The sequence below is a fragment of the Pogoniulus pusillus genome, chromosome 6 (assembly GCF_015220805.1).
Source record: "Pogoniulus pusillus isolate bPogPus1 chromosome 6, bPogPus1.pri, whole genome shotgun sequence".
NCBI classification, from domain to species: Eukaryota; Metazoa; Chordata; class Aves; order Piciformes; family Lybiidae; genus Pogoniulus; species Pogoniulus pusillus.
In genome coordinates this window covers 12,998,682-13,024,817 of record NC_087269.1, presented here as the reverse complement: position 1 = coordinate 13,024,817, position 26,136 = coordinate 12,998,682, and the positions used below count along the sequence as shown (strand labels likewise).

General features: G+C 45.1%; 1 protein-coding gene across 2 annotated transcripts in view; it reads right to left on the bottom strand.

Annotated features, from left to right (window-relative positions):
- Window positions 1–26,136, bottom strand: part of SH3PXD2A (SH3 and PX domains 2A) — a 285,081-nt gene that overhangs the window by 153,567 nt on the left and 105,378 nt on the right. For both annotated transcript variants that reach the window (XM_064144446.1, XM_064144447.1), the window contains exons 4-5: window positions 13,995–14,071; window positions 3,085–3,176 (exon numbers count right to left, since the gene is read on the bottom strand). In XM_064144446.1, the coding sequence (XP_064000516.1) occupies window positions 3,085–3,176; window positions 13,995–14,071 (169 nt within the window). The remainder of the gene's footprint in view (window positions 1–3,084; window positions 3,177–13,994; window positions 14,072–26,136) is intronic.

Genomic DNA, 26,136 nt, shown 5'->3' with positions numbered 1-26,136 from the left:
AAGCAGGGGGAAGGCAAGGGTAGGGCACATGAAGAGTTGTAAGGAAGAAGACAGAAAAACATTTGCGTAAGTGCCTAAGGGACCACAGGGAAATGTCGGTGTCTTTTCAGACAATAGAAACAGAAGCGAAGGGCACAGCTTCACAGCTGAATTACTGCAGCAATACATAAAGTACTGCATGTGCATCACCACAAGTTCAGCAATTAAGGGTATGGATACCTCTGTCGGTGTCTTTTCGGACAATAGAAACAGAAGCAAAGGGCACAGCTTCACAGCTGAATTACTGCAGCAATACATAAAGTACTGCATGTGCACCACCACAAGTTCAGCAGTTAAGGGTATGGATACCTCTCTGCACATCCCAGCTGAGTGGTAAACGACACTTTTTTAGTGCCTTCTTCCTTGAAGCTTAGGTTTCCGTGTTTTTTCTGGCTGGGAGCATATGCTCGGTCACTGTTCAGTGGACTCTCTGGGCTCAACAACAAATGCCCATGGGATTGAAGGCTACACTCCTGAAAACTGGTTTAACTCTAGGTCAGGCTTCGTCTTATGAGGCTGAGCTGCCACAGAAAAACAGAGTAGGCAATTGTGAAACTAAAGACCACCTCATTGTGCACAGAGAGAAGACATGAAGGTGGCACAAGCAACTCTGTTCTGCTGTTCCTTGGTGGCTGAATCTCCCACTTGGCAATATTTATTCTCCTTTAGCCCAGATGGTTGAAAACCATGTTTGTGCTGATATAATCATGTATGAACCACCTCTGCACTAAAGGCAAAAAGATGCAGATGAAGAAATAGATAAAATAATTAGGGCAGTTCCCATGCTATGTCCCTACCACCCCCAGTGAGACGAAAGATGGACCATGAGGTTCAGGGGAGATTCAATGCATAGGGCACCACTGGATCACTGTTTCTGGAGGGGCTTGGCAGAGTAGTAAAACGAGGGGATGAAGAGTTGATTTCTCTGGCTGATTGCACTCCCTCCTGCAGTGACTGTTGAGGATGAGAATTGCCCTGGAGGTGTCTTTCCCCTGGACCCTACACAGCGGTCCAGTGAGCCTCAGATCTCCCTCCCCCCCCAGTTCACAGAAGAAAAACACTAAGATGTTTCCATTGGCTTTTACATAGTCTTTTTGTAGAGACTAATCTTCAGTTTCAACAATACATCTTTTGTGAAGTGTTCCCAGCAGAAACCTTAGACACCTTCCCTAAGATCTGTTTGCTTACAGAAGATGAGGTAGGATTTGTTTAAACCCAGCTAGATTAATGTCTTGCAGACATTAGTGAAGTGAGATTTAATCAGGTTATTGCTCTACATTTTCCAGGGAAATAAATCACACTTATTACTAGGTTGGAATAAGATGCAAGGCTGGGGCTGAGAACATTTAGTCGTTTTTGTTTTCCTGGCAGGGAGCAAATAGCTAACTTGAAAATTGCCGCAAGGCTATCAAACAGGGAGCTCAGCAAAAAGCCCTCAAGAACTTGTAAGAAGAAAAAGAGAAAGCCATAATTGCTAGTGCCAGCCTGGGGGTGGGCCATGGTCCTTGTGCCCCACCTTCTGGAGCTCTGTTTCCTGACTATTTCACTCAAGCCTAATGCTGCTGGGTCTGCATCAGTGCAGAAAGCAGAGAAGAGTGCTAAACAACATCTAAAGCAGACTCCTGAGGTCCATTTGAGATCCTCCAGGTAAAACTTCCCATTACTTCTCTTCTAGGTGTCTGTTTCTGCCTGGCACATGGGGGGTGTTGTGGGATGAAGCAACACTTGCAAGTCGTCTTACAGACCCTAAATGGAAACTGTGATGTTCAGCAGGTCTCAAGAGCATAGGCATATCTTGCTGCAGTGGTTTCTAAGGTTACAATACGTGTTTAACAATGAGCATGCATCTGTATTTATTCACCCTAGGCATTTTTCTAAAACAAGGCTGGCTAAGAAAAAAAAACACAACAAAAAAAGGCAGCTCCTTTTCCAGATCTTTGATTTCAAAACTGCCTTTTTCTCTGTCATTCAGAAAGCAAAAAAGACTTTACTCTCAGCTATGCTACTAGTGTTTTCTTTAGTATTAATGTTAACATATCCCCTTGTATAAAACCACGTATGTACAAGAGACAAAGTTTGAGATATCAGGCTGCAGAGACCCCCTTCCTCTGTACCAGTGTGGGTACAGACAGCTGAAGTCAATACGAATCTTTTCACTAACTGTATGTTTGTGTGCACTCAAGTGCCAAAATGCAAATGCTTAACATCCATTTCCCCTTACCCAATGGGCTGTGCAAATGCTGAAGAAAGCAAATTATAGTAACACGGCCTGAAATCAGGTTTCTAATTGTGTAACAAAGTAGCACAAAACACAACGGGACCAAGGCAAATTCTTATTGCAGAGCACAACAAAATATATCCTGTTTGGTACTGAAGGAGAAAAAGAAATAGGAGGAGAGGCAGCATAGATGCTTGTAAATACCCTCCTGCCAACACTTTCCCTGGGCGAATTAGTCTGAACCCTGATTACATCAGCATGAATCAGCCTGTCTGCTCCAAGGTAAAGGCTACAATTCCCTTTCGTGTTCAGTGGGAACTTTGCTTAACTTTTCCTTGGCTTCCTGCTTAGAAAGAATAGACTCTCCAGAGACAACTTTGGATCTGGACCACAATCTTGTGCCTTTCAGATAACTAAGTATCTCTGGGCAGGAGTACATTTAAAAAGGCAGCTGGGTATTATGAGCCAAGTGCTTACTGGCAGGATTTCCCCCTGCTGCTGAGCCAATGCTTTGGGGAAATAAACGACTCTTTGGTGATAATTATCAGGTAAAAACCGCAAGCTAGGGAAGGTTCCCTCATTAGAACCATCAGGAAGAAACAATGCAAAGGCGGGTGGAGGATGGCTGAAAATTGTCTCTAAGGGTTGCCTGAGTGTCCTCCACAGACCCAACATGATTGTACATAATTGCTGGGTATTTTCTAGGTAGGACTTGAAAGCTACAAAATCAGTTCCCCCATGTACAGTAGTAATAAAAACAAATGACCTTTTCCTTCCAGCTAATCAAAATGAACTGAGCAGCACTGGAAATCCATCACACCACTTACTCTTTTGGAGGGTTAAGGTCTTCTGGACGAGCCTCAAAGAACCTGAAGACTTCATCGCACTGTGAAATGTGAGGAGGAAGTCGAACCAGCGCCTGGGGGAGAGAAAAATAGAGAGGGAAAAGCACTTAGAAAAGTCAGGCTCAAATCACGGCCTCACACATTTAATCTGCCAAGTGAGAGTACACAAAACACTGGCAGGGGGAAGCAAATATAAAAGCAAAATATCACGCCTGGCTACTAACTTGAGAAGAAAGGGAAATAGCGTATCTGCACTGCAAATAACATGTAGGATGCAATGAATTCAGACAGCTCTTGCAGTCAGCCAATGTAATTTTTTTGCATATGTACAAGAGCAGAATTTGGTCCACACGTGCAAAGCCATACAATGAGTGTGGCTGGGACAGTCTCCGTGACATGTGCTTGCACAGCACATCAAACAATCCGATTAGGATTTACATGCTTTCTGTCAGTGCACACAAATTCAAGTAGTGAAAAACTACAGACCCAACACCAACTAATACAACAGATTAATGTGCTTCATAACATTTTCCATTAAGCACAGTCAATAAGAGTTGGCTAAAAAAAAAACCAACAACCAAAACGAAAAAACAAACCAATCCAAACCCCTAAATTAACAGGAAAGGGAGTTTGATTAAGTGACTGAAAAAAAAAGAAAGCAGAAAGGTTATTTTTGCATGAAGAAGGCTTCACAGCACATCCTGGCTAACAATGTCTGTGCATGCTGCAAGGCACAGGTAGGCAGCACTTGTCATATTCAGCAACAAGAAGAAACAGCCACATTATGTTTAAATGCACTGGAAAGTGAGACTTCGGATCAGTGAGACAAGCACATAAGGCAGAAATGTGCTATGAATTCGCTGTTCAGAATCTGGAGCTTGATGGTGCCAAAAGAGGCCAAAAAGCTGTCCCTAATGCACAGAAATAGGAAAGCAGCTCTAAGTGACGTGACAGTGATTGCCTCCAGAAACGATCAGCAGTAGAGCAAAAGAGGCTGGAGTTCACCTCCTCCTGTGCTAAGTTACGTCGAAAACATGCCACAGGTGAAATATCAAGCAAGCTTCTTAGAGTGCTGTAAACCTGTTTGACAAAATAAGACTGTCTGGCTCTTCTGCTAGTTGAAAGTAGGAGAAATGATCTTGAAAGATGGTGAAAAACTGCACCAGAGATAAATGAAAGTCTGTTAGGGTAAACTGGTTATACTAACCCATGAGACATCTGATTGATCTTGGTCAGACACAACAGAAGTCCTAGTCAAAGCATGAAGACAGGACTAGGCAGTTGGTTACCCTCACAGGCTTTAAAGTGGCCAGATTTGTTTCCCAGACCACTCCTGCTTGGGGATGTGAAGGGAAAGAACTGAAGAAATAAAAAAACCCTTCTCTGAAGCTGTAGGTGACCAGCATTAGATGATGGGAGTCTTGTTTTGAGGTGGCCTAAAATTCAAAGCCACCTACAGCAATACCTACCCTAGTGGATGAATGTTACAAAAACACAAGGAAAATCCATTTGATACCAGTAGGCTTGTGAAGAGTGAGGCTCTGGCCTATAGTCTGTACTATAGAGCAGAAAAAGATACCTCACAATAAGGAAGATGTGTCAGATGCAGAAGCCAGATAACAGCCTGGTGGATCCAACTACTGTGGCATGTGTACAGGGTACTGCTGGTTCATCCTGGATGAAACATAGCAGGTGGAAAACTCAAGTGCTTGAATCTGAAGGAAGGATGCACTGGCCTCACTGCTATCCACTCTATCTTGCCTAAAAGTGTTAACAAAGATGTGAGCTCTCTACCCTTATTCCCAGTGTTTAAAAACATGCATCCAGCTGGCAAATAAAGGCAAGTCAGGAACTGTCTGGGAAAAGTAACAATCACTCCATGTTAAAAAAGAGAAAAAGGAGAAAGAGCTAAATACTTTGCCAGCACAGACTAACAAGAACATAAGACAACATTACAACATGTTTTATTCATCTGAATCTCAACCAGGAGACAGATATACACAGAGAAGCAGTACTGCCTAACCAGCAATGGACAGGCTGAGATTTAGTGATAGCTCTGTTACTAATGCCCTTCTCAGTTCAGGCAGGTTGTTTAACCTTTTCCCATCAAATTCAGCAGGGATATATCTTCAATTACCCATTTGCAATGCAGAGCAATAACACTTAGCTAATCCATGGAAAGGTTATGAGGCTCAGATATTTAATATCTACAGTGTGCTTTGAAATCTCAAAGGGCTTGATCTTGTGCAGTCAATGGGGCAAGAGTAAGCACTGCAAATGATACGTACCATTACCAGAGAAACACAAATATCCAAGTTACACCTATCGCAGGGGGGCTTGGACATCAGAAGCCTTCTCAGAGTCACCACTTCCCTCAAGTCACAGGTGTTCATCCCTCCCAGAAAAACAAGCTACAGATGTCAATACTTAGCTGGAGCATGGAGCAGGTTTTCAGTGATGGAGAAGCACAAATTCTACCAAGCTGCCGTGGACATTTGTGCTTCTAAATGTTTAGGAGTTTTAGAAAATCTGACTCCCTTGAACCAGTAGTCTCCTGCCTGGAAATCTCCATGAGCACTGTGGCCCTGCCGGGATGAAGGGCTGTAATTGAAAAGCACCTCCATGAGCCCAGGGTTTCACAGGCAGCGGATAAAAATCAGCCTAATCCATTTCCACACCCAGCTATCCACCTTCCCGCCCCACGGACATGGCAGCCTTGGGGCAGGGCAGGTTCTCCTGCTTCTGAATCACCATGAATCAAAGTGCTGCAATTTTCAGTCCGGTGCACAGAGGTGAAGTGAAACCCACCCAGCAGTAACGTGCCATTGCATGTTTCTCAGAGAACTCAGGTATAAGTCTGCAGCCAGCCAATTATTTCTTGTTAAGGAACAAAATCTTAAGAAGAGGCAAAAAATACTAATAAAGGGTAAGAAAGTGCAAGCAAGGGTGTAAAATAAGGCAGAGTTGGTCTTACTGATTTTGGACAGTGGCAGGGAACAGTAACACTTTCATGAGAAACAAGTGTCTCCTCAGCAAGCACCCAACATCCACCCAGGAGCAAGCCAAGCCCAGTGTGATTCCAGGGAGTGAACAAAAAGTGCATTGAGGAGATGAGGGACACCACTGTTGCACTGCAAGAGGAAAATGCAAGTTTCTGGCATTTCCAGCAAGACAGTTTTAGGGCAGATCTGTAACAGTCTAAAGGAAAGGCTACAAGGGTCAAGGAAAGAAAGGCAGAGAAAAAGAGGAAAGTAGATAGTGAAAAGATGGGGAAATGACAGTCTTCCTAGGATGTGGAAAGAAGATATAAATGAACACAGCTACAAAGAGCAAGCATGCAGAAAAACAAGGAATTTGCACAGGAAAAGTGAGAGATAAAACGTGCCAGGGAGCAGACCTCAGCCTTGCACAACCATCAAGCACTATCAGTAACAGCACGTTTCCTTGCTTGGCCAGCAAAGGCAGATGCGGACTGGTCAGACCTCACACGCTCCTCAGGAGATGTTTCCATGTGCTATTTCAGTCTGCAACTGTGTCTCTCTCTCTCTCTGCATTACAGGTTTCAGACAGTCTCACACAGGAGATGAGCTATTAGAAAAGCTGCAATGTCAGGCAGGGCATGAGCAAGCAGCCCCTGGCACTGGGAACAGCTGGCTACTCACAAAGCACCAACCCAACTGTGGGCAGGCTGCTGCATGCCGAACACAGCACTCAAAGCAGAGCAACAGGTACAGGGGTTCATTGCTTAAGGTTACATGAACTGCAGACAGCTCTGTGGGACTACATTACTGTTGCAGCCGCTGTTCTGCAAGCAGCTACTGGACGCATGCAGAGCACACGGCTCCTTAGCTGACCAACTGCATGCATGTGTGCCAAGAACAACATCCTTACATGTTGGCACCCTTTGATTGGAACACGTTGCAGAGCCAGCCCTCCTGCCATGCTGGTGCCTTTCATTGAGAACATACGTTAGTTTATATGTGTGGTGGCATTTTACTGGTCAGGTGTATGATAAGAAAGCATATAAAAATAAAGTAATTCGGGCAATAGATACTTCTGCCTCTTCTACTTCTTCAGTTAGGGATTTCAGCTAGGGCTTCAGTGTAAGGATGCTGCTTGGGACTTCCACTGCTGCTGTTAGCTACTTCACCTGTTGAGGGCTTCTGGGACATCTTCTGCAAGGGGACTCTAAGACTGTTAAATTGCCTTGTCTGTAAGTGGGACTCCAGGACTCTGTAATGCTGGGGATTCGTCAATGCAGTAATAAAGGACCACTGAGAAGACTTCTGAGATGCTCTGCCCTCTGCATTTCTGGAATTCCATTACGCAATGGAACTGCTACATTTGTCGCCCAAATGGATCTCCGTTCTAGGGGGATTGCTATGGCTACATCAGTCCCCCAAAACAGGGAACAGGGAGGGGGCTAAGATACGTTACAGCTCAAAGGCTTCACAACATACAGGCACATTGGATATAAAACCATGCAGGTACTTGCGAAGATGCACTTGAGTGCTGTCTGCTACATTTCTGCAGGCAAGTTCACAAAAAGCAGGCACACAGACATGTGCATGCAGAGATATATATGCACGTGTAGGCATCTGTGTCTACATGCACAGAAAGACACACATTTCACTGAGCTTTTCATCTCTGAAATGGGAGACTGGTCATGCTTGTCTATCGACTTGTCAAACTGAATGAGATAGACCAGCACTTTTAAAAGCTACTCTCTCTTCCCCACCAGGAACATCTGGCTCTGAGTGGGGTAATCAGGCTTGGAAGCAACGTCAAAGATCATCCAGTTCCAACCCCCCAGTTATGGGCAGGAACACCTCATCACTGACTGTCTGTCCCTGCAGCCCACTGAAGGAGTTCAGTTACATCGCTCTTGGATCTCTAATGTATGGTGGGGTTAATCCCAGCTCTGCACATCAATACACAGAGACAGCTGACAGCACTGCATTGTTATGACTCCCTTATGTTTCATATTAAGTATCCTATTCTCAGTGGTTCACCATTTTAATTAACATTCATCACTAGGGCCAGAGATTTGGGAATGGCAGTGAGTCCAGCAAGAGGGAAGGTGCAATTAAAACAGTTTGCTTTTCAGAACAGGGAGGTAAATTGTTTCACCTACATGAAAAGAATTCCCATTTCTGTTTTGTGGAGAGCCTCAAGTAAGACCAAGTTTGAACTCAGAGCACTGAAGTGTAGAGGTTGGACAGCAAACTTTTGAGTGTCAGACAAAGACGTAGATGAGACTACATGGTAGTGACTCAGACTGAAGAAGTGAAAAGAGGCAGGAATACAAAAACAGAGGGAAGGGGGAAAATAGGGTGCAGAGTTTGGGAAGTAACTGGGACACAGTTCTGGGCCTCTGGCATGGAAGGATTGTAAGGCAATGGAAAGCATGGTTCTACTCCAGACGCTATGGGGCACTGCACATAATTATCTCTTATTACTGCAATTGGTCTAAATGCATCAGGATTCTGAAATGCAGATTTTAAAAAATGACAATTTAAAAGTTTTTCACTTTCAACTCTTTCATTCTTGACCAGGACTATTAGTCCATCCTCAATCAACACTAGTAGTACAATGGATTGAGACAGAAACGTCTATGCATCTGTCTTGACAGGTTCAAGGATAAATCCTGAAAGAGAGGCAGAATTGAGAGATCAAGAGGGAGGCAATTTTGCTTTCGAAGTGTGGTCTCTCACATTGTGAATGTTAATAAAAGAATGACCAATATTTCCTGATACTGGTGTGACTTGCTCATTTAGTTTTTATTTAGGTGGCAAGCACTTGGATTCTCAAGCCTCACAACAGAAAAGTCTGTAAGCCTCTACTTAAATCCACCTCCAGTCGGGACTGCATGAAGGCATGTGAGAAATTGAGGTGAGTGTTCATGACAATGGGACTTCACATCTTAATAGCTTCTCTGCATAAACATGCTTTCCTCAGGACCAACATGCACACATCTGCAAGTCTGCAAATGGTGACCTCAGCCGTCCCAGAAGGCTGTGTAAGGAGAGAGTCATGGTTTTGTGAACCACTGACTTGAAAGGTCCCTCTTGAACAGGATGGTACATACTGGACAGGCACACACCAGAGGTGTGCTCACGAAATCAAAAGTTTAATAAATAAATGCCCTTGGCAAGGTAAGGCAAGGCAAGGCTATGAAGTTGCTCTTTCTTTCATATTGGCAAAACCTCCTAAACAAATTAAGAAAATCAAGCCAAATGAGCCCAGAAGACCTTAAACCACACTAAAATAATTCCAGTTAACAGGGAAATCATCCAGAGATATCAATGCCAGCGAGCAGCACACATTTACTGGCAAAATGCAGTTTGTTTGGTAACTTACTCTGTCTACCAGTAAGAACACACAGACCTTGCACTTTCATGTTTATAGATGAGAAATCTTTCCATGTGTGCTCCAGTTATTTGTTTTTCTTGCAGCCTTAGCAAAAACACTGGCCTAATTACCTCTGTGATGACATTTCTCTAAGCTGGTACAATGCAATGAAGAATCATCCAGGGGTGAGGCATTTTGAGACCCATGCTGTAGGGTCCAGAGTGCTCAAGTATCTGATACAGAACATCCTAAGGCCTCCCCCTACTGCCAAGTATCCCCATAAAGTCTCAGGCAACCTCTGCCTGTCACTTTTTCTGTGCCTGGTGCAGGAACTACAATATATCCAAACATCTGAAGTCAGGCCTGCTTCTCAGCCATGCAAATCACCAGTCTGCAACAACAAAACAACAAATGGTCAAACATTTGCACCACTAATTTTTCAGGGCCCATCTGTGCTTTGTCTTTCCAGGGTAGGTGAAATGGATGGAGAACCTTCATTTGCCACAAAAAAAGTAGCACATACTTTGTACTTGAATCTGCTTCACTCCTCTGCTTCCTCATAGAATCCAGTGGACAAAGATGTATTGTTTCATTTATTATTTTTATTACCCATCTCAGAATTTGTCCATCAACTTCACCCACATCATTCCAGCATAACTGTCTAGGCTTTTCAAAATTAACCCTGTTGGCTGCCCACCCATTTTAGGACTTGCATGGGTCACAAGCTTTGCATTCTTCATTTACAGCAGGACTGAACTTGTTGAAGTGATACTTTTGCTCTACAGTTCTATCCAACTCTTCAAAGAATCAAAACATCCACTGGACAGGGGAAGAAATGCAGAGAACAGTTAACACTTCCTAAGAGCTGGACACGATCCCACTCTCAATTCACACACATGCACTAGTAGCTGCTAAGGAGCAGGAAACAGTAGTAAGTAATATTATCTTAGTAGCAAAATAAGCCCACAGCATTTTCCCTTCTTGGACACCAAGAGGTGATTTCATTGCACTTCAGCTTTCTAGAAGCTGGCACTGGAGCTAAGTGAAGAACTCAGGTTCCCTCTGTAGTTACAGCTGAATGGAGAGAGTCCCTGTGACTAGTTTAGGCTGGTGAAGTGAGGCCACTGTGGTTCAGATTCACCATCTAATTTTCTTTTCCAAATGCACAGCTTTCTCTCATTCCTGGTTAACTTCATATTGGGATGGAAAGATTACAGAAAGTTTATAAAGATCATATTCCCAGCAACCTTTTGAATGGCGATTTTTGATGAAGGTAGCAAGTACAGGTTGAGAGGTCATGTACTAGAAATCAGCCCTGTGAAGAAAGGCCTGGGAGTCCTGGTGGACAACAAGCTATTAATGGGACAGCAATATGCCCTGGTGGTCAAGAAGGCCAATGGGATCCTGGGCTGCGTTAAGAAGAGTGTGGCCAGCAGATCGCAGGAGGTTCTCCTCCCCCTCTACTCTGCTCTGGTGAGACCTCACCTGGAATACTGCATTCAGTTTTGAGCTCTTGAGTTCAAGAGGGACAGGGATCTACTTGAGAGAGTCCATGGGAGAGCTACAAAGATGATGAAGGGGATGGAGCTCTGCCCTATGAGGAGAGGCTGAGGGACCTGGGGCTTTCTGGTCTGGTGAAGAGAAGACTTAGAGGGGATCTAACCAATGTTTATAAATATCTGAGGGCTGGGGGTCAATAGCAAGGGGACAAACCCTTCTTGGTTGTGCCCTGTGATAGGACAAGGGGCAATGGGTATAAACTGTAGCACAGGAAGTTCCACCTCAACATGAGGAAGAACTTCTTTACTGTAAGGGTCAGGGAGCACTGGAACAGTCTCCTAAGAGAGGCTGTGGAGTTTCCTTCTCTCCAAAGACTTTTAAGCCCTGTCTGGATGTGTTCCTGTGTGACCTGAGCTAGATTCTATGATCCTACTCTGGCAGGGGGCTTGGACTTGATGATCTATGAAGGTCCCTTCCAAACCCTAACATCCTGTGATCCTGTGAAAGCATTTCTGAATTTTAAGCCTCTGCTAAGCCTCAGAGATGAAATTCTGTCCCTGCTGACAGTCAGTAACAAAACTACCACTGACTTTAGTGTACCATGAAGCTCTCCTCCTACAAGCTATTTCCTTAAATCCTTTATACCTTTGAAGTTCAGTGCTTGATTTTCACCACTATTTTTAGTCTTGGGGACTTTCATATTCTGGGCCAGGTTCAGAACATGGGACAATAATTCTTTGAATGAATGCAAATTGGATGAGCCATAAATGTCAAAAAGAAAAACTTATTCTCATAAAGCGTGCAGAATTAGAAAGGTTGGGAGAGGAAGTCTCTAGTTGCTCTGTTTATCTACACAGGTTGCCAACTGTTTGCTGTGGGATTCAGGAATGACTGGGACAGGCCATGCTGTCATCCTTTGCTCTCCATAATTAGAAGGAGGCTGAGGCAGAATGCATAACTGGATATGACAACAGGCATAACATCATAGATACTTCTATACTGGTTTTGGCAGGTGGGTGCAAGATTGTCTACCATCCACACTGGATATAAATTAATATCCAGGCATGGATTTTAAGTCAGATGAAGAGAATGGAGGAAAAAACCCTCAGTATTGCTTTACTTCCTAGCACCAGCAGAAGCATTCACCTATCTTCAGCCGATATTGGACACAACTCTGATCATACACACTCCACTAAGATATATCCCAGGGGGATGGATGAGCTAGCTAGGGTCTTCTTTCCTTAAAGACCTGACATCCCATGCAGAAAGGCACTAAGAAGGATGTAGCACTCACATAGACATGAGATGCAATGCCTGCTTAAGCTTTTCAGTGACTGTGAGCTTTGCTCTCTGATGTCACCTGGATTTAAACATCTGGTATGGTGAAGGAGAGACACAAATTAAATACAATTTACAGTAAATGAAAATAAAATAAAAAGACAGCATATCAGGCACAGAAGAGCCAAGGATCACTGGAAGCTAGGGTAATATTCTGGGGAAGTCACTACAGGTATGTCATGGGCATTGCTGAGCATTGCTGTGGCTGCTGCTGGCAACAAGAAACACTGGGCTGGGGCACACTGGGCTATCCCAACACAGCTGGGGCTATGCTTATAAAAGCAGCACCTATTAATAAATAAGTTAACAGCTTGGCTTTGGGGAAGCATCCAGCTATGTCTCGGAGATGGGCAGTAGGAGCTGATCTGCTCCCTATCAACCAAACCGAACTGAAACCTCTCTATGAGTGGAGCCAGACTTCTCCAGGAGAGAAGAAAGGAAGCGAGGAGGAGGGCGGCAGTCCCAGGGCTGCCGTGTCAAGGAGCGTGCCAGCAGCCAGTGCCATGGCACAGCCCTGGGCTGTGACCGGCGGGGCGCCGGCGAGCCTAGCTGGGTCAGGTCGGGTCTGTCTGGGGCGCAGACAAAAGGGTCCCAGAGAAGCAGCTGCCCCCTCCAGTGCAACTCACTGCTTTCTCCACCATGCATCTGCTGGGTGAACCCTGACATCAGCCCTCACAGCTCGCCTTGCAGGCAGTTCCTGTCTGGAGAAGCGTGGCTGGGACTGCAGCAAGACCCGACACACTTTCAAGAGGGCCGTTTGGCCGCAGGCAGGAAGACAGCGCATTAATTGTCGCACAAGAAAGCCTGATCTCATGAGATAAGACTTTCATAGCAGCTTCCTCGCCCAGGGGGTGCAGATGGCATGGGTCTCACCACCCCCCACTTCCCCAGCACGCCTCAGGCACTTTGGCAATCTGCTCCCAATTTTGGATGAGTGAATGTCTGACTGGAGAAGTTCTTGGGAATGTATTTTTCCCCTTCCACCTGCTCCTCTGGCTTTCCAAAAACAGAAAGAACACCCCACAGGAAATAAGAGAGGAAGCCTGGGATTTAAAGCATGTGCTGACCGACGCAGGCGGTATCTCTAACAAGAAGACCTGGGTATCTGCCCTGCTAGAAATGACTTCTAATCTATAGTCAGAGTATTCATTATCATCAAATCATAAACTCTAAGATTAGGTGGCTTAACCTTCTTCTCAACACAGTCATACTGTCCTACAATAAATTTCCAGGCTTTCTCTCATCAGGAGAAGAGCTCCTGGAAGCCACTGGTCCATCACCAGTGCTGCATCAGGCAACACCATCCCTCATGTGGCACTGGGGGACAGAGATGCAGGGAACACAAGAAAATGCCATCTTACTTGTGCCTCTTTGCCTGCTTAGCTCCAGCATTCATTGAGTCTGCTGTAGAAATAAAATCCATGTTTAGAGTAGATGGGCTTAAAGACTTTACTGAGTAAATAAGGCACCAATTTGGTGCATAAAGTCTGCAGTGAAAACACTGCAAGGATCCTGGGAGCAAAGAGAGGCCTATTTTCATCTGCTCTGTTAGTCTTGCAGTGTTTTGCAAGGACCGTCTTTCCTTATGATGATCTCATCACAGATGAAGATCATCACAGTATTTGGATGGGAAAGTCCCACATTGGTGGTGGTTGTGAGCACCCACACAGCAGGGCTGCCAGATGCTGCCCTGGAGCTCTTACCCTGCAGTATTCGTCGATGGGCTTCAGTCTCTTCACGGCTACGTCTCGGACATGGCTCCTCCGGAACAGGATCTTGCCTGAGGAGAAAACAGATGGAAGGGAAGGGTTAGGGGCATCACCTGCCATGTGGGATAGTGCAACATGTCAGCAGATAGGACTTCAACCCTGGCTCAAACTATAGCCCTCAGCGGTGCCAGTGGCTGAGCTCTGCAACCCTGTTATGCCTGCAATGGAGTAACCTGTCCTGGAGTCCTGTACCCCTAAATTCCTCTCCTGCCCGGACTTCGGGGGGAAGGGGGAAAGCCGCCTGGTTTCCCTCCCCCCTCGCCTGCCCTGCAGCCACGAAGGGGGGGAGGACTGCCCCGTTAAGGGGGGGAGGGCTGCCCCGTGAGTTCCCGCGCTGGAGCCAGGCCGGGACTGGCTGTGCGCTTTCGCGCCTAAGGTGTGGTAACTCTGCCCTTTGTCTAGCGAAGGTTATAAATATTGGGGGTCTTCCCGCCTTTGGGGGTTCCCGCTTTGAATCATAGAATCATAGAATCAACCAAGTTGGAAGAGACCTCCAAGATCATCCAGTCCAACCTATCACCCAGCCCTAACCAATCAACTAGACCATGGCACTAAGTGCCTCATCCAGGCTTTTCTTGAAGACCCCCAGGGACGGTGCCTGTGCCTGGACGTGTCTGCCTGAGCTCCCACACTCTCCTGGCCTTGACTGCAGAGAGACTTTCAAAAGATTTGCTTTCCCTATTGACACCTTTGTGAGCCTAACGACCCTTAACGACTTTTAACGATCCCCCTGCAGCCGCTGAGAGGTAGAGAAAGACAGACCTCGAGCAAGTCAGCCTAATCGTGAGTTATTTGGCTCAGCTTAATAGCAAGAAACCCGCTATTAATTAATAGCTAAAGCCTTTTCCAACTTCTGACTTCCAAAATAGTCAGATTATTGACAGTATCCTTGTAGGTTAATTCTCATGCGACCGAATCTGCTAATTAAACTAAATTAATCTTTGTATATATAGTTTTGGGGGCGGGTTTTTGGGAAAATAAATTAACTGTTTTTGTATAAATTCCCGACTCGGCCACATATTAATTCCTGCCTCCGCAACATAACCGCAGTACCGGAGGGGCTTACACAGCAGCAGCAGCAGCTTTGTGTGACAGCAGGCCCCCACTGCTACCACACAAACAGCATGGCACAGCTGGAGCAGGTGTGAGCAGCAGATCTGCTCCTGCCCTCAGAGCAAACTGCACAGAAGTGCACTGCAGGGCAGGCAGCAGAGGGACACAGAGCAACAGCTATCAGGGAAGTGTGCATGGCACCTTTCACAGCTGGACACTGCTGCTCTGAAGTTTCCATGGGAGATGCAGCATATAGTCACAGGCACAGCAGCTCCATGAAACCTTGGCAACTGTCTATGAGGTCCTGCTTGTGTTAGCCACTAAATGGAGCCGAGGGAGTTTTTCTGATTTCATCCTGTACATTACACAAAAAGTTTTGGTTCCCTTTCAGAGATGGCTTTATCCTGGAAGGGAATAGTGCAATGTTATGAGACTCTTCTACTTCGGGGCTCCTTTGGCATGTCCATGCTGACAGCACAGGGAGCATCACTGAGGTGGGATGTGGGCTCCATCAACACCCTACGCCTGTCTCTTCAGCTGCCTCCCACTGTGGATGCTCCTGCCCTTCCAAGAAGGCAGCACACATAGTCAGTCCACAAGCAAACACAAGGATGTTGGTGACAGCACCCTTATAAATCTACAGAGGGAAACCAGATAATAGAAGAAAAACAAACAAACCCTTTTTCTGAAGGTAAAAAGGAAATAATAACCTCGGTGTCCTTACAAGATGACATTTTTGCCAGTAGTTAAGATGAAGTAAACGACTGGATTTTGTGTGAAACTGATTGTAACAAAGTTTATCCAAATAACTGAGGAGCTGAGTTACCCCACACACAAGGATGTCATGGAGTTGGTATTCTTTTGGCTAGAAGGGATTATATCTTCATATCCTTTTTTGGTGTTTTTCTTCCCTTTTCCTTTTGTGCTGTATTTCTTTTAATGCAATGAGACAAAAAATAAATTATATGTTCTCCTTGTGGTGGGAGAAAACAGCATCTGACAGCATTATTTAGGCCACGAAATGTCTATCTAAAAAAACAACCCACTGACATATATACCACCCTCTGCTCCAAACTTCTTTTGCCAACAGGCAAGTAAGTTACTCATCTGTATATCATGGGATAAGAAAATGGACTAGGAAATTAAATCAGATTCAAAATCTAAATATGTGGCTTTTATGTTGTCAGATTATACAAGCTGAGAGGCAAAAATCTGAATTGACTCATATCCAGCTGGTGGTCAGTCATAAGTGGTGTTGCCCAGGGCTCAGAAGTGGGGCTAGTTCTCTTTAATGTCTTTATCACTGATCTGGATGAGGGAACCATCAGTAAGTTTGCAGATGACACTGAGCTGAGAGGGAGTGTTGATCCGCTTGAGGGTAGGAAGGCTCTGCAGAAGGACCTGGACAAGATGGATCAATGGGGTGAGGTCAGTTGTACAAGATTCAACAGGCCCAGGCAGCACTACAAGCTTGGGGCAGAGTGGCTGGAATGCTGCCTGATGGAGAAATTCTGGATGTGTTGGCCAACAGCTGGCTGAGCAAAAGCCAGCAGTGTGCTCAGGTGGCCATGAAAGCCAACAGCATCCTGGCCTGTGCCAGGAATAGTGTAACAAGCAGGACCAGAGAAGCAATCATCCTCCTGTACTCAGCACTGTCAGCAGTGCGTGGTTTGAGGACATTGGAGCTGTGCTTTGTTTTGGGCCCCTCACTACAAGAAAGACATTGGAGTCCTGGAGTAGGTCCAAAGAAGGGTGAAGAAGCTGCTGAAGGGTATGGAGAACACATCTCATGAGGAACAGCTGAGGGAGCTGAGATTGTTTAGTCTGGAGAAAAGGAGGCTGAGGGAATACCTCACTCTCTACAACTGCCTGAAAGGAGCTTGTAGTGAGGTAAGTGTCAGTCTCTTCTCTCTAGTAACAAGTGGTAAGACAAGAAGAAATGGCCTCAAGTTGTGCCAGAGGAAGTTTAGATTGGATAGCTGACAGGACAGGGCTGGGAGATAGGTTGGACTGGATGATCTTGGAGGTCTCTTCCAACCTGGTTGATTCTATGATATTAGAAGAAAAATCTTTACAAAAGGGTTATCAAACACTGGAACAGGCTGCCCAGGGAGATGGCTGAATCCCCATTCCTGGAAGTGTTTAAAACATGCAGAGATGTCGTGCTCAGGGTGATGGTTTAGGACCAGACTTGGTGGAGTTAGATAATCATCAGACTTGATGATTTTGAAGGTCTGTTTCAAGCAAAATGATTCTATGACCCTATGTTAATGCAATGGCAGCCCTTAACAATACAGTTGTGGGGCCTACAAATCCTCTCAGACTCTGCCCCTCTTGGTTGCCTTTTCACAGAGTCACAGAATGTTAGAGGTTCGAAGGGACCTCCAGAGATCATTGTGAAAGCAGCAGCACCTAGGGCAGACTGCACAGGAACACATCCAGGGCAAGTTTGAAAGTGTCCAGAGAGGCAGACTGCATAGCCTCTCTGGGCAGCCTGTTCCAGTGCTCTGCCACCCTCACCATAACTGCTAACCTGGGAAGTGTTAGAGCCTTTTGTTCCATGAAGGAGAAGGCAGTTTATGCCTGTCCCAAATTCTGGCAGCAAAACAGCTTGTCCTGTGAGGTAAAGCCAGTTCCTAGTGCCTTAAATTTCTTTTTCTGGGTTCCTTGTAGTTACCTCATTACAAAGCTGGTGCTGAGTCATCTCTTTAGGGTGCGATGGCACAGAGTCACAGAGCACAGAGTAAATCTTCAGTAGGTGTCTGAGATGTTCATCTGAGCTTGAGTGATTTAGCCAAAGACTGCTGAAGAAGGAAGGTGGCAGTTCTGTCTCTCTTTATCAACTGACTTTGGACACACAACAACCTTGCAGCTTTCCTGCTTCTCTGTCTGGTAGATGGAGAGAGCTACCTGCATTTCCAAAACATTTCTTACTACTGCTGTCAGCCTACAGGATTACACTGTACTTGTACTGCAAATGAAGTAAACTGGTTTTTAGGAGGGGTAGTGGTAGTAATAAAGACTAATTCCTTTCTCAGTGCTCCAGAAATGCTGATCTGGGAGATCTTCCTATTCTTTTGCAGCTCATATAAGTATACTGCAAAGAGAAAGTAACATTTTGGAAACATTCTCATTTTCTGGCTTTCCTGTTTTCAGTTCAAGCCATGAGTTGAAAGTCAAACCAGTGACCATATAAAAACAGAAAGGAGCCAAAGGCTTAAACACATGAAAGATCTCCTGTAAATGCAATTCAGCTTTCCTAAAAAGACAGTTTACAGAGAGGCCCAGTCTTCAAAGTAACATAGTAAATGAAAGCCTCAAACATAAGAAACAAGATAAATATAATAAAGAACTTTATATTAAACACAGAGTACAAAAAAGACCCCAGGATATGAGTCGCCTTAATTCAGTCCTTAAATGGAGATGGAAAATATCACGATGACTGTGGTGTTAGGATGAAGAAAAGCCCAGAAAGTGCTTCCATTTTTATCCCTTTAGAAACAGGAAGATTTTCCCTGTGCTACTGGATGCTGGAAAAGGCTCAGTGGGGGATGCTGGGAAAGATCTGTAGCTGCCTGATCCAGTATGGCATTCAAAACTGAGGTGTGGAGAAACATGAGCAGTTTAGGGCAGCCAACAAAGGAAAAATCAAAAACAAAGACACTTTGCAATCACATCCAGTTCTGGTGGGCAGAAGGAGGAACCCACTCACAAATCCTGGTGGTCCTTAGGCAGAGAAGTTTCATTGTCAGAGGTATTGAAGCACACCTAAGGAGGGACAACTTCCCAAATGCCCAGCTTTTCCCTTTTTCTGGGAAGACAAACTGTGCTGACAGGAGCTTTACCATAGCCATCACAACTGACTGGTAGAACACTGCAGATCCAGTACAAATTACTATGTCAGTTTCCCCATTTCAGAGAAGGGCAACAAAGCTTGCAAAGGGCCTGGAACACAAACCCTATGAGGAGAGGCTGAGGGAGCTGGGGTTGTTTAGCCTGGAGAAGAGGAGGCTCAGGGGTGACCTCATTGCTGTCTACAACTACCTGAAGGGAGGCTGTAGCCAGGTGGTGGTTGGTCTCTTCTGCCAGGCAACCAGCAACAGAACAAGGGGACACAGTCTCAAGTTGTGCCGGGGTAGGCATAGGCTGGATATTAGGAAGAAGTTCTTCCCAGAGAGAGTGATTGGCATTGGAATGGGCTGCCTAGGGAGGTGGTGGAGTCACCATCCCTGGAGGTCTTCAAGAAAAGCCTGGATGAGGCACTTAGTGCCATGGCCTAGTTGAGTGGATAGGGCTGGGTGCTAGGTTGGCCTGGATGATCTTGGAGGTCTCTTCCAACCTGGTTGATTCTATGATTCCTTGAAAGGCAGAAGAGGTCTCATGTGACACGAAAAGGAGGGTAACTCAAGAGACCCATGCTGTACACTCTTTTGGTTTTCCAAGTGGGTGCACTGGACACAAACCCCACTAATGAAGAGCTTTGCCTAATGAGGTAGTCAGAGTCTTCATAAATAAATTGAGCAGGCAGACAGCTGAGCAGTGGATACACACAAGACCCATCGAGGAGCTCTCAGGATGACAATGGCAAGGAGAATTTCATACAGAACTAACATGAAGAAAGGAAGTCCCACAGTGGCCGGTAAATGCAGAACAACCCAGGCAATTTCCTTGTGAGGGTGGAGTAGTGGTTTATGTGCCACCTGACCTTTCCTTTGGGTAGTCTCCACATCTCTAAGGAGGAGATCTACTTCTATGCAAGTACATCCAGTGCTGCTTCCTCTCTCCCAGATATTACTGCAGCTCTTTGAAGCTCCCCTCAGGCACTATAGCCTTATTTTACAGAAGGATGAGCAGCTTTTTAACCATGCTACTGCCCAGCTAGGAAGTGAATGGGAAGTCTGCCTCAGATTCAGGGGGGAAGCTACAGGCTATATGGGATGGTGCTGCCTTGTGCAAGTATTTCATTCAACGATGTGCCAGGCTTGGGCTGGCCCAAGGAAAGTCTGGCACACATTAAGAAAGACTCCAAGGATTGCAGCACTGCAGAAGAGAGACATGGGGAAGACACAAGACTCCAGCCCTGCTGCTAAGGCAGAATAACAATATTTATTTTTATCCGTTTTTCTTTAAAGAAAATATTATTCCTAGGAAATTAATGTGGATAAGAGGCAAAGTATCAGGTTTAGCATTGTAAAGGCATCTTAAGTCATCCCTTCATCTCTGTGTGTGTGTTTATATGTGTGTGTGTGTATGTATATATATATAGTCTTTAATTCTGCGACCACACACCTCTTCTCCCACCAGATCTCTCCTGTATACAGAGTGAGTGCATAAAGTGAGAAGAATAAAGCTATACAGGAGTCTTTCTTTCTGGAAGTTGCTGATTCTGCAATCTTACAGATATCTTCTGAATATCACCTTACTCCTGAATAACTTCTTACTTAGAGAAGCACAGATTTTCATAAGTGCCATGGACCACAGGAACAAAGAGGCTTAAAAGCATCCCAACATTCCGGTCCTGCCATTAGCCAAGAGGTTTACACTGAACACACCAGAAGGGTCCATAGCAGTGCTTTGTAATAGTCAAGCGGGTGGTTCATGCAGGGAAGCAGCCCATCTTTTGGTGAGCCTGGTGACACTGTGGAGCACAGCCTGGAGGCAGAATAGCACTGGGCATCACTAGGCAACAAAGCATGAGAACTCTTAGGATGCCTAGCAGCAGAATCCAGTCTTTCCAGTATCAAGGAGCCAGCTGTCACAGCAGCTACTACCCTGGACTGGTGATTTGTAAGCTCTAAGACAGCCTCTAAAACAAATCTTCTCATCACACTTTTTTTTTTCTTCTTTTTTTTTTTACTGTCAGGGAGAGGTGCTGCATGTCTAGGCCTTGAGACCTTCTAGAGGTGGTTTCATGACCCTCCCACTACTGTGCCATTGGCTCAGAATACAACTGCCAACTTTGCTGATCTTTAGAGTCGAGCGGTGAGTAGGGAGCAACAGGAAGGCAGGGAAATTTCTGGTTAGCTCCTTTCCAAATCTAGCTGAGAACAGTTCCATCTCTTGCTCTTACCCTCTAATTGCTGAGCTTTAATTTCTTTTCAAGGCATGTCCAAGTGACAGATTGGTCTGAGGTCACCAATTGTTTCATGCAAGGAGTATGTGTCAGAGGTTAGGAAAAGCCCAAATCCACTGTTAAAGGGACAATGGACAAATACATAGTTACACTTAATCGTCTGCTTTAAGTACTGCCACCATGCTTCAGAGGGTAGTACATGAAAGAAATCATATGATAAATATTCAACAGAAGACAGCCTGAAGACTAATGGGTGTGTTAAAAATGCTATAATGTCTTGTCTGATTTATGTTTAAAACAAGCATATGTTGCCTCTGACTACAGAAGCTCCAGCTGTGGATGCTTTGTCAGTCATCTGTTTCCTAAAAACAAAGAGCCCTGGTTCCTGACTCTTCATATTGTTCTTGTTACTGTGTTGTTGGTTCTCTCCTCTTTCTGAGAACCTGGGAGGTACCAGGTTCCATATATACATTGTCAAGCAATGTGTTAACCTAGGATCAACTTCTCAGAAACGGAATCTGCTTACAAGATGAGGCCAGACTCTTTTTGTAGTTACACTGGGGTTTCATTGGTAAACCAGAGTAAAGAATTTAGCCCTCATGCAATTACAGACTCTCTGTGTGGGCAAAGCAACTTCCTCTAGTTCAACTGAAATAGTTTTACTGCTTAGATATTTTTCTGAAGGTTTCTACTTCTTAGATACAGGTATTACTATTATTCATATACACTGAAGAAGTACAGTTGTGCAATTGGCTATGGCACAAATTCCCCCACAATGTAAAGCAGATCATTCAACAGCACAACATTATGGGCTAGAAGAATAATGCTGTGTTTCTCATGGAAGTATATGTGATTGTCAACCAGATAACAATCTGACAGTCACCGAAAAAGAGGTGTGTTCCTACAAAATAATGTCCTTCTCTTACTTGGAGATCCCAGTTTCCATGGATTGTTTCACTCATGACTTCCTGAACTCAGAAAGCCAGTGCCAGAGTCCTAACATTGGTGGCATTTGCTCCTGACAAAGAAAGGGGAGGGAAATGATTCATAGTGTTTTCAACAGTGGGAGGGGGAAGGACTTTTTGACTAAGTAGAAGCTCCTGACAGAATTGCCAAAGGGCCTCAGCTGATAAAGGCCTTTGCTAATCAGCAAGAATTACTATGGAAGGTGACAAGAGGTGATGGAGATAGATGGGGCAATGAGGAAAGACAACACAAGCAGTAACAATACTGAGATATGGGGGACGGTGGGGAGGATGTCCTTCTGCACTTGGATCCTGGTTTTAATGAGCATGTTAAAGAAAATCACCAAGAAGCAATCAAACATGGGAAATAACATGGCTTGTACAGAAGCATAGTACCAGGAAGATAAATCTTCCTCCATTAGAAGGGATAAGCAGAAAATGCCCTTATGTGAATAATTACAAGAGGAAACGAAAGACTAGCAAGAGGAGACGCTGCACTCCCCATCGACAAAGAGCTCCTACCTCTGAACCTGGCTGCTTTCCAGTGTCTGTAAGGACAGTAATGCCAGCTCTAGAACAGCTTTGCTAGTATAGACTTTAGGAATTCAAGCACCAGGCACAGCTGTTCTAGAAGTACAAAAGCCCTGATCACCAATGCCAAAATACAGGAGTGACAGATGGGGGCCACAGAGTGAAAATCTCATGCTAACAGCTCTGTTACTGTTTGTGCAATGTTTTTTATAAGCCAAGAGCTACTTAATGTTGCTCTATGTCCTGCTGCTATCACCCAAACAACCCATTACTCCTGTAATCACTTCAGCTGCCCCAGCTGCAAATCCCTCATCTCTTAAAAGCTAGGCAGGAATCACAGCACAGGTAAATTATGCAGTATTTGCTAGGAAAAGGGCAGGGGAAGTGCTGTAAAATTAGCCTTTCAATTTTCTTACTGTGGGACACCTCTCTGTGCATTGGTTTGTATGCAGCAGCAAACCAGAAGAGATCCATCATCTTCCTTAATCCAAATTTACCACCAGAGTACAGCGAAGTAAAGCATCTCTCCCACAGAAGAGCATCTCAGTGTGAGCACAAGTCCCCAGACCCCTTAAATTTGAACTTTCCAGCCTGTGAGTCGTTGTGAAATGTTGGAGGGTTAATTCAGTGAGTAAAGTCTTCAATTCCTACAGAGAAGTTGGTGCCTCCTTGAACTACACAGCTTAGTTTCCTCATGGTAGAATGTGAACTCATTCATAACACTGGTTGCAAGTGCTACATTAGCTTGCAAACAGCCAACAGCTTTTAATTGCAGAAAGCAGTCAGTGTGTCTGAGAGGAAAGGGAGAATGGTATTTATACCTACGAGCCAGCAACACAGGCAGCTGGCACACCCTCGCCTGGAGGAGCTGACCTGATGATAATGCTGAGTCCCACAGAGACAAGGAGCCAAAAGAGGGTCATGCTTTCAAAACATCCGAGAAACACTGCCTTAGGAAACAGCACGGCTCCCTCATACAAAGGATGTGGGACTGTCCCTCTCTTTGCATACAGTCCTTACTATGCTGGGAGCAAAAGGCACAGAAAAACTGGGAATCCCATGCAGATCCAAAGCATCACCCTTGCTAGTGCATACTTCTCCCTAAGGTAAGAATCTGCACACTACACTGTGCCCTGCATTTTGCTAAACATCCTCCAAAAACATCCATTTCCAAATGTCCAGGACAAAGTCATCTAATATGTGGCAACATCAGGGCTTAAATAACATCAAAGTATCCTGGCTCCACACCAAAGTTAGCCCTGAAACGTCAGCTGCTACACCTCATTGCTGAAACACTTGGTTTTCTTCTCATACCAGCGGACGCCGAGTGTCCTGCCCACAGATAGTCTGCAAAGCTATGTTCAAGAGCAACTTTCACTCCTTGGCCAGTGTGGGAATGATGAGGATCATTACACATTGGTCCAACAAGTTTGGGAACCAACAACCCCTGTTTGTACTACATACTTGCTGATGAACATGCTTGCATTATCCAAGCTACTCCAGCTCCTGACCCCAGAGCAGAGAAAGGCAAGAGCCTCTCAAATGCCTTTGTGCCACCTTAAGCATGAAAAATGTTCTTACTGAAAAGCAAGACTGTGCCTCTGTAGCTACACAAACTATAGTCTTCCTCTCCTTCCAAGTATCACCTAGCACACTAGCATCTGTTGAAGTCAACAGGAGTCTTGGTGGTATAGCCCTTCAGGGAAGGACCATATGGTCCCACCATAATCTTTTAAAGGAGAAGCCTTAATGCATTTACCCTATTAAAACATTTGCACTGTCTTATAAGCTCTTATGAGACTTGTCATTAATGCATGCACTGTTGTGACATTAAGCTTCACAGACACTGAGCCAACACCAGGCTCACCGACAGGGAGCCTCTGAACTACATCCGCTGGGGTCAAAGACCTTTCAGCAAGGTCACTGAAGGGAGATGGATTTGTACCACACCTTTGCACACTGGAAAAGCAGAGTAAGGTCCTAGCCACATCCTTTGGCATGACTGGCAATAACACTGCTTAGGAGACTCCACCCTTAAGCTGGTTGAAAACTGGAGCTATGAATAAAATAATATTTGCACTCACACCACCACAGATGAAAGTTATTATTACTGGGTGGTAGGTCATGCAACAACATGGTGCTATGGCTTGTACTCATACAGGAACACTGCAGGTGACAATTGAGGGTTAGAGATGCAAAAGTGGCTTCACAAGGTCACAAAATGAACACACTAATGACAACAATAAAGTAAGTTCCTAGATCCTCCTGGAGATGTAGAGTGAAAATGCATCTGTCATGGTGTCTGGGGCCAGAAAATCTTTCTCTTCAAACACTTATTCTAATAAAATCTTCAATTTCTGACAGGAGGCAAAACTCTCTCCTGTGGAAGACCCTGATTAAGTCAGCTGCCAGGTATATATGTCCCACAGGAAGCAAAATGCAGCAGGTGGATTGGCAGGGACAGGGCTCCTCACAGCAGTTGTGGTATTTTGAAGGCATCAATTAACACCAAAATTAAACAAGCAAACAACCTGGGCGCAAACATACCTAGATGTCTGTGCTTGTCAGAGGCTGGAACTTGCCAGCTAGGGTTTCAGAGAGCACTATTCAGAAACAGAATCCCCTGTGCTTTGCAAAACAGAGCACTGTTTTCCGTTTCCAAATGGAAGTGCTCTCCTGGAGTCCTCCAAGAGAAACCTCTGACTAGTTTTAAGGTGAATTTTCAGTAGACAACAGCAGGCACAGAAACAATTTCTTGAACAACATCCAGTCTAAAGGTGGCTGGCCTCTGAGTCAGGAAGCTCATCAGCAGACCAGGACACCATCTCAGGATGGTTGCCAAATGTCAGAATGGTATGGTCAGGGCATTGGTGGAGTCACCATCCCTGGGGGTGTTCAAGCAGCCTGTGGACATGGTGCTTAGGGACATGGTTTAGTGTTGATCCTTCAGTGCTGGGTTGAGGATTGGACTGGATGATTTTTGAGGTCTCTTCCAACCAGATATATTTTGTGATTTCTATATGTTACAGGAGAAGAGAGATGGGCAATTCTATTTCCAGCACATGCTAGAGTCTCACTGGTGCAATCACATTTGTACCTACCTGTGCTGACTCCGAAACCAGACCTGCACCCCTTCCCCTGCCTTCTCTAAGCCTGCATTGGAATAACCCATCTAGGACATGCAATCTGACCACACTGTCTGATGAAATAGCCTTTGGGTCAGATTTGTGGCTGGGACACCAGTGGCACTTCCTCTTTAACTCTTGACCATGAAGCCACCCCTGCTGGCCCTTTCCAATTGATGGATGAACAGCTAACCCATTCCTTTGGTAGACAGTGGATGCTGTGATTCACATGGGTATGTGTAGCCAGCATCCAGTCACTCAGCCTCCCAGGGACACCAAAGCTCACTCAGATTGCTCCACCTTGACTGCACAACTAAGAGCACCCACAT